At 37.5% G+C, this 8,878-nt stretch overlaps 1 protein-coding gene across 1 annotated transcript; it reads left to right on the forward strand.

Moving 5' to 3' along the window:
• The first annotated feature begins 6,844 nt into the window (after positions 1-6,844).
• On the forward strand, positions 6,845-8,194 carry LOC141639791 (uncharacterized). The gene is made up of 2 exons (XM_074448837.1): positions 6,845-6,903; positions 6,979-8,194. Exons 1-2 carry the CDS (start codon positions 6,845-6,847, stop codon positions 8,192-8,194), a joined length of 1,275 nt encoding a protein of 424 aa, XP_074304938.1.
• The last annotated feature ends 684 nt before the right edge of the window (positions 8,195-8,878 follow it).

An 8,878-nucleotide genomic window follows, 5' to 3' on the forward strand; every position in this document is an offset into this window, starting at 1 on the left:
CGTAAGTATCTAACTACTGTAAAGATGTATCTACCTAAGCAATAAGAGCTATGTATCTATCAAGTGGAAAAAGGATCAAAAGACGGGACAAAAATCATAAAATTACAACGTGAAACACTTTAGGGTGAACCCTCTGTGAGACCGTGATTAAACTAGAAGATTGATGCTAATATTGGATACAAAAGTAAAAAATTATATTACAAATAGAAGGTACGCAAAATGTTAAACAACTTACTATAAATTATACAAAAGAAGTACATAATTATACAAAAGTTTATAACAACTACATAATTATACATAATAACTACTAAAAAAAAAAGAGAAAATTTACACATAAACTAGCTTGGGCTATATGTCGAGCGGGAAAGGGAAATAAAAAAAAGAGAAATTTTCACGAGTAATTAGCAAATCTCAAAGCAATGGAAATTCTTTGTGCTTCTTGTCTCAGATGGCAGAGCTCTAAGCAACAACAACACTTCGCCAATTGCAATATCATTAGGAATGTTAAGATGCATATTAGGACTTTCATTTTTGCCTGGTGAAAATGGAGGTTGAACTTCGCTAACATATTGTACGTTAAAAAACATTTGCAGCTTTGATAAAGGATCTTAGGACCCCTACGAGCAATCCGTACCCCTTTAAAATCATTTAGTACTAAAGACCTTAAGAATGCCATGTCAACACGAGGTGCATTTCGATGTATGAGAAAGAGTTGACACCAATTTCTACAAACCATCAAGTCGTGTGAAGATCTCATTCATTAAATGTTTTTTTAAAACATCAAATTGTGCTTCATAGCTTGTGCCATTGAGGGTAACTTCCTTTAACGGATCAATTGAAAACTCCATTCCCGTTTGCTTTTCAGGGACATAATTTCTAATAAACTGTTCTTTATCTTCTGCTAGAATATTAACAACACACCCATTGCACCAATTTTCCATAGATGATTACGTAGACTTAATTAAGAATAAATTATCTGGACCTACATTTTTAGCAAGTTAGAAAAAAAAAAAAATTAGTTACAAAAAAATAAACTGAAAATAACTAAAATGAAATTTAATTCTGTTTCGACACAACTCCCCCACATGTGTATTCCATAAGTGACAATTGTGTATCCTATAGAAGTAGCATGTGTATGTTGTAGGCAAGAGATGTATACCTAGAGGTAAAAGTACAGCTATGAACACAGCAACACATGCTAATATTGGAAGACACACAGGCTAATGCTACCAGATACATGAAACAATTTGTGTATCAAGTAAAAGTATCGTGTGTATTCCGTAAGTGACAAATGTGTATCCAGAATACCAAAAGACCTAAGATGGCATCCTAATTGTGGACTTAGCCCAAAAACGTGAGACTCTTCTGAATTATGACCCAGCACAAAAAATCGCGAACATTAAAATAGTTCCATCCATTTTTAAAAAAGATATTGTCACTTTGTCAGTCACTGCCAGTAAGAGATCTATATCTAGAGGTAAAGTACAGCTATGAACACAGCAACACATGCTAATATTAGAAGATACATAGGCTAATGCTACCGGATACATAAAGCAATTTGTGTATCCAGTAAAAGAAGCATGTGTATTCCGTAGGTGACAAATGTGTATCCAGAATAACAAAGACCTAAGATGGCATCCTAATTGTGGACTTAGCCCAAAACGTGACACTTTTCTGAATTATGACCCAGCACAAAATCGCGAACATTAAAATAAAATGGAGGGACATGCACAAGCTACTGCTACTGCATATATGAAACAGTTTGTGGATCCTATAGAAATAGCATGTGTATCCTGTATGTAAGAGATGTGTAGCTAGACCTAAAAATACATCAATAAAACACAGCACAACTGAGCGTACCACTCAACAGAACTCACACCAGGACGACAACTAGAAAAATCAATCGCATTCCCTCAAAACACATGACAACATCACACAACAGATAATCATAGCAATTAAAACATTAATTATATACGTTTGAGCTTCAATAATCAACATTTGAAGCTTAATAAAGATCAAAAATCAAAAAATAGAAATCAGCTGAAACATAAGCAACATAAAAATGAAGAAATTAGGGTTACGGCAGGACAGAAACGTCACCGTTGGAAGGCAATGGGAGATCAAGTCGCCACCGTCGCCGTCGCGAACGGTCGTCGATGATGTCGCCGTCGGGGAGCGGTGGACGGTGATGAGAGAGAAGTCGTCCTTGCTATTATCGGGTGAGGCAATGGGGGATTGTGAGTGACAGTTGTGGTTAAAAAAAATTACACAGTGAGGGGGTATTAGTAGTTCGTACGGTTCGCACCGTAATTTGGTTCGTACAGGATCCTGATTCTATATATATATATATATATATAGGGCCGGGTTCAGGTACGAACTACCTTAACGTACGAACCGTACGAATCACCTAAAAAGGGAAAGTATATGCGCATTAATAATTCCTTCGGCAAAAAAAAACTGTTTGAAGACACTCCATCTAAAGACGGAAATACCTTCATCTCCATTGCTGCAAATCATCCTATTTTCCGCCATTTTTCTTCCTGTCCACACGAATCTAAGAGGTAAGCTTCTATTCAGATGTCTATTTTGCATTACACGCACAATTGAAAATCGAAAAATTAGGGTTTGAACAAATTGAAATTCTTAAAATTAGGGTTTACAAATTTTAATCGTAAATTGTATTTTAGGATTTTGATGGTAACTTAGTGTAATACTACGATTTTATGAGTCTCTGGGTACACTATCGAGTGGGCCTTAATCTGCCGAGTAAGAGTGTTTTGGTTTTTAAAACAGTAGTCTGCCTGTAGGATACTCGATCGAGCATCCTGGGTACTCGATCGAGTAAGTGGCACTCGATCGAGTACGTCAGCTACTCGATCGAGTAGCTCGGTTTACGGGTAATGTTTTATCGGGTTTTGTTAATAATGCGAAGAGGTATATAAAGCTTTCCGTCATCATCACTAAACACTTTTATCAAACCTAATTTCTTCAAAAGAGATTTCAACCTACGTACTTCGCATCTTTCGCATTATTGACAAATCCCGGAGCTTGGGAGGTCGGAATCTATCGTTTTTTACATCCTTGTGGTCCTTGCGTCGAGAGTAAGATCTACGTACCGATTTTATAGTATTTTATTAAGTTTGTTTAAACCCTAATTTGGGGATTTGGGGGTTTTGTTGGTTTTTATGATTGTTAGTAATTATGTGATCATATGTTAGGAGGAGAATTCTTAGAGGAGGCTTTTTGATAACAGCTGTTGAGATCGTCTGATTGTTTTGCATTCTAGGTAAGCTTTCTCTACTCAGTATTATTCACATATGTGTTGGTTGTGATCTATGTTTGTTGAGTATTATCGTACGAGTATTGTGACGGTTGTTGGAATTGTTTACTGCTGGTAGTTATGATTGATTGTGTCTGTCTGTGGTATTCGGGGTGCGTTGTAACACCCCGTATTAAATCACTACTGATTAATTTGACTTAATTATATAGATCGGCTTTTATATTTTTCTACGCATATTTTAAATTGTTTTCGTCACATTTTCATTTTAATTTAAATTATTCCTACATCTTACAAGCAATTTCGTTAATCTTACTTTTGATAAAAAAAATTTACATAATATAACACCCCGTGTTAAACTGCTACAAATTAATTTACAATTAAAACTACTTTTATAATTTCCCAATTATATTAAGTTACATTTATCTCAATTCGTTCTCAATTTAAATTTATTAACACTCATTTTTATAAATGATTTTGTTCATTTTAATTGTAATCAAAAGCTTGTCTAAATAAAAATACGATGACAATTATTGCCGTATTCAATAATGTTTCTTCACATCACCCCAAACTTTTATCACACTCATTTGTAGTGTATCAAACATTTGGCTATGTCAATCTTGCTTCTCTTGTTTTTCCCTGCATGTAGTTTTGTCATTTCCACTATACATATTCACATGCCTTCTATAGTTTACATGTCTCCTGTAACTCACATGTATCTCTCCCCCTGCTTATATCTTTATCTTTATCTTTACATTTTATCATCACTTTGACCAACATCACTCCTAACCATCAACCTCGTGAAAATCATTGTACAGCCTCGCCATCCTTTAACTTCGTAAAAGCCACCTCTGCGAATCTGTTACCAGCATACGGGTCATCATCAGCTATTATACAAAACATCGACCCGACACCAACTCGCCTTCTCTACCGCTGTGAGCACCTCTCCTCCGTACTCATACCTCTGTTTTCCGTCCCTGCTTCAAAACAGATGCCACGGCCAACACATCACCATCAACCAACCTGACCACCCTCATCCACCATCTTTCGCGGCTCTGACCTACACCTTTTTCCGTCCTCCTATCCCTCTGTTTTCCCCTGATTCGAAAACAGAAACAATGGCCTATCGCCTCTGTCACCACGACCCATCTTTAACCTGCACATCACCCTCCACTCCTTGTACCATAGATCGACACCAATGTTGCAACCCCGCACTGCCACGACCACCGTCACCGGAGTACTAAACTCGGGTCACCCGAACTCTGACCTTTATCTACTCCGTGGTGTGCCCCTTTGTCTTCTCGGTTTTGTCCACTGGGACCGCTAATCTCCTTCTCTGTCATCTCGCGCACCATTATCGCCGCCAGTATCACCGTCAGAGCACCACCACTGTAAGACGGCCTTCCTCGACCTCTTCCTCCTTTTCATTCTTTTGTCTCGACCCTTCTGATCTGCTCTTCGACCGCCGATGCAGAGCCGCCGTAGGAACCACCAGTGCCGCCTTGCCTGCTGCTCCCGTCGCTGCTCCTCACGGGTTGATGGAGTGGGGTGAGTTTCATCTGCGGGAAACCCAAATTGATTTGGGGGAAAGCGAGTAACCGAGTTGCTCTTTTATGTTTAATGATTCGGGTTTGACCCGATTTATTAACTTGACCTTTCGTTATGCGAGGTTTGACTGACGGGATTCGGTTTTGAACTTCTTTGGCTATGATGACAGATTTAAGACGAACTTGTGACTTTATTAATAACGATTAATTTCTTATTAAATCGGATTAATAAGCACATTCCCTTATTTCACTAACTTCGGTAACCCGACCTTCTTCTATCCCTCCTTAATTTTACAAGACTTGTTATGCTAATGTTAATGAATATGTTTAAATATGAATACCGTAATTTGCTTGACTATTAAAATTTGATTAAGACCGCTAAACTATTCTTTTAATAATGACATGAAATATACATCTGTACTCCTTAAATGTTTAATTTAGTTAGACTTGCATGTTAAAATTTCATGATAGCAATTGATTATCGTTGTGTTATTTATTTTCTCACCTAGAAACATGATTAGGGAATATAATTAAAACATATATTGATTGGTTACATTTATTTACGGTTGTGTGACGTATTAATGACATGTTAGCTCATAATTTTTTTGCATTACTTGTTTAAGTGGTACGTAATCTAGTGAGATGTTAACTTTTAAATGAGTAATAATAGATTAGCTCGTAACCAGTAGCCTAAAAGGATCATACCTTTCAGCTTTAAATATAGCTAAAGGTAGAGAAGGTAAGTTTAAATTTTATTAAATATTAAAGTCTAATAACAATTCTTTTAAAGGTTTGAAAGTCAAAAGTTTCGATAATGTTTTCAAAAGCAAAATGGTTTACAGGATTTAAACGTTTCTCCAAATTACAAGGAAAGTTACTTAATAAATAAGTGACTTAGTTCATATCTTTTATAAAAGTATTAAACTCCTAGTTTCTAAAAATATTTGAAATGATTTGTAGTGCTTCCAAATGATTTACATAAAATGTTTATTAAATAACCAAATTTTATTAAAAAGAAGGTTGAAGAAGCTCTTTAAAAACGAAGCTTAAACTTAAACTTACTATAGTAAAAATCTAAATACCTTCCTCAAATAAAGAATTTAGAAATAATAAATTCCAAATAAGATTTGCCAAATCCTAAAGATTTCAGAAAAGATAAAGCAAGATGAATTTATGTATGTTTACGTTTCTTATTCAAAAGTTTCTAGCACTCTGGAACATGTTCCTTAAATGGGACCGTTGAGACCAGAATATCAGTAAACGGTAACCTGGCTATGCCTATTAAATGGGACCTCTGAGCCATGAAATCTTTCCCCAGTTTACTTGGGTATGCCCCTTGAATGGGACCTCTGAGCCAAGTGCCGTTGTATTGTCGATATGTTGAGATGGTCCGCATATCGATGTATCATCGTCTCTATGAGACACCTGTGAGTCTTTCGTGTTACATGTTGGGCGCTACCTTGGTAAGGTTTAGGGATCGACATGACAGAAGAATGCTTAGAGAGCTTATGCTATACAAGTATGGACAACACATCCCGAAGCTGCGTGTGGAGGGATTGTCGTTAGGATAGTAGTCGACCAGCTGCCACTGAGGAGCTGCGTGTTCCAAGAAGTTGTGGAGTGGGTATATGCGCATATATTGACAGGAGCTTGATCAGCTTTACTACCTTTCAGATATCTTGGCAATTATTATTTCACGGTTGCGATCGTGTGCAGACCTTGACGATTGCGATTGTCTTGGTGCCTCGAAGTGTATGGGACATGTCACTTAAATGGGACCTCTGAGACCATCCATTAGCAGTCCGTTCTTCCTCACGATTCTGGTTGTTAAACCAAGTCAATTTAGTTGTCCGGTCCTACTGAGCACTAGGGGTGAGATGTAAACCTCCTAGAATCGGTATGATTGGCGGGATTGATGTTCACATTCGTACTTAAGGTGAGATGCAAGCCGTGAGTATGCGTGTGACATTAGTAGTCACGTCCCGTGCTTAATTGTTAGAAAACAAATGTTTTTAAAGAAATGACTATTGTTTTTACGCACATGATGCCTGTTGGATTTACCGTTGAAATTGTTATATGGTGAATAATCCTCTTTTGCAAAGCTGACAGGGATTCTGTGGGATTGATGATAAAAACTTTCTTAATGTTCTCTAGGGCTACTGGGCTAGTGATGAATAAGGGTAAATCTAGCCTGTACTGTAATAGTGTTGACAATCAGGTTCTCATGGATTTGGAGCTTATCACTGAGATGAAGAGAGGACAAGTCCCTTTCACTTATCTTGGGGTCACTGTATCACCTAAACGTTTAGCTGTGATGGATTGTAACAGACTTGTGGACAATGTTGTGGATCGAATTCGAGGGCTTGGCTCTAGGAAGCTCTCTTATGCTGGGAGGACTGTCTTGATTCAATCTGTGTTAAGCACTCTTCATAGTTATTGGGCCAGGATATTTATCCTCCCTAAGACTGTGATTTCTAAAATTGAAGCAATTTGTAGATCTTACCTGTGGCATGGCAGTGACTCAAAAGAAAGCCCTGCACTTGTTTCATGGGAGAATGCTTGCAAACCCATCAAACAGGGGGGTTTAGGTTTTAAACATCTCCACTGTTGGAATGTTGCAGCTGTAGGGAAATATGTCTGGTGGGTGGCTAAAAAAGCTGACCATTTATGGGTGCGGTGGGTTCACTCTATTTACATCAAAAACTGTAATTGGATGGACTATGAACCTGGTAGTGGCAGCAGCTGGGCTTGGCGTAAAATTTGCCAGGTCAAGCATCTTATGAAACCTCTTTTTCTATCTTTATCTGGTTTGGAGCAGTATACAATCAAAGCAGGGTATCAATGGATTAAGCCGGATGGGAATTTGGTGCCATGGTACCCCTGGATGCTGAATAAGTGGTTGATTCCTAGACAAGCTTTTATTGTTTGGTTAATTGCTCATCAGAAGCTTCTGACACAGGACAGGCTGATCAGGATGCACATCATTTCTGAAAACAAGTGTTTCTTATGTGGGTTGCAGGAGGAAAACCTAAACCATCTGTTTCTTGAATGTTCATTTAGCAGGCATTGTAGTGATATGGTCTCTGAATGGAGCTGTTTCAGATTTCCTATGCAGCAGATTATCAGGTGGTGGATTGATTGGAGACAAGCCTCTGCTTGTAAAAAGAAAATTATTGCCATGATTCTTGCTAGTCTGATGTACCATATTTGGCATAGTAGGAATTGTAGCTGGATAGAGGGGTATGTTTTTAGACCTCAGGTTATTGCAGCAAGGGTGAAACATGATGTTCAAAGTCGTTTAGCACAATGTAGCATTCGTAGTAAAAATGCGTCTGTATTAGCATGGGTAGCGCATATACGTTGTAATTGAGTCTGTTTCAAGTAATGCTCGAACATTGGTTGTATGGGACTATTGATTATCTTAATGAGAACTTACATTTTCCCAAAAAAAAAAAAGAATAATGTTACTGCACGATAAAGAAAGATCAAGGTAATAATGTCACATGTTTGACTATTGGGACTTGTTGTGCTCACATGTGCTTAACTTTCTTAAGCGTTGTTGTATTACTAAAATGGTTTCTTAATATCTTTGAGTAATACTGTTTTATCATTTGAATATCCTGAATGTTGTGATAAGAGAACTTATGTGATATATGCTTTACGTGATTCTTATTTATGCATTCCATTTCCATTCGCATGCCTGCTTTTGAATGATTAAGGCGATGATAGGAGAATGGTTAGGTTACTGTCGCTCGGCGACTTTTGTTTAAATGTTTTTCGGTACCAAGAACGAGTCGGTAGAGACACCCTTAAAGGGCAAATGGGTTATGAGAGGAGTTTTTAATGTTGGTTTAATTTGTAATTAAATCTCTCGACTAAATTATTTAGTCATGTGTAAGTGATCCATGACGATCTGGATTCATTTTTATAGCAATGACTTGGGGTTTTTCCGCTTTTATCCCTTAATTAAGTCATTAAAAATCCGGGTTGTTACAGTTGGTATCAGAGCGACCTTGTGACCGTAAATGAGGATTAAGCTTCGTTTACCTAACAA

This window comes from Silene latifolia, unplaced genomic scaffold, assembly GCF_048544455.1.
Source record: "Silene latifolia isolate original U9 population unplaced genomic scaffold, ASM4854445v1 scaffold_57, whole genome shotgun sequence".
NCBI lineage: Eukaryota > Viridiplantae > Streptophyta > Magnoliopsida > Caryophyllales > Caryophyllaceae > Silene > Silene latifolia.

Coding starts and splice junctions, on each gene's coding strand:
- LOC141639791 (XM_074448837.1), top strand. CDS start 6,845: ATGACTATTGTTTTTACGCACATGATGCCTGTTGGATTTACCGTTGAA. Junction 6,904..6,978: donor ACCGTTGAAATTGTTATATG/GTGAATAATCCT, acceptor AATGTTCTCTAG/GGCTACTGGGCTAGTGATGA.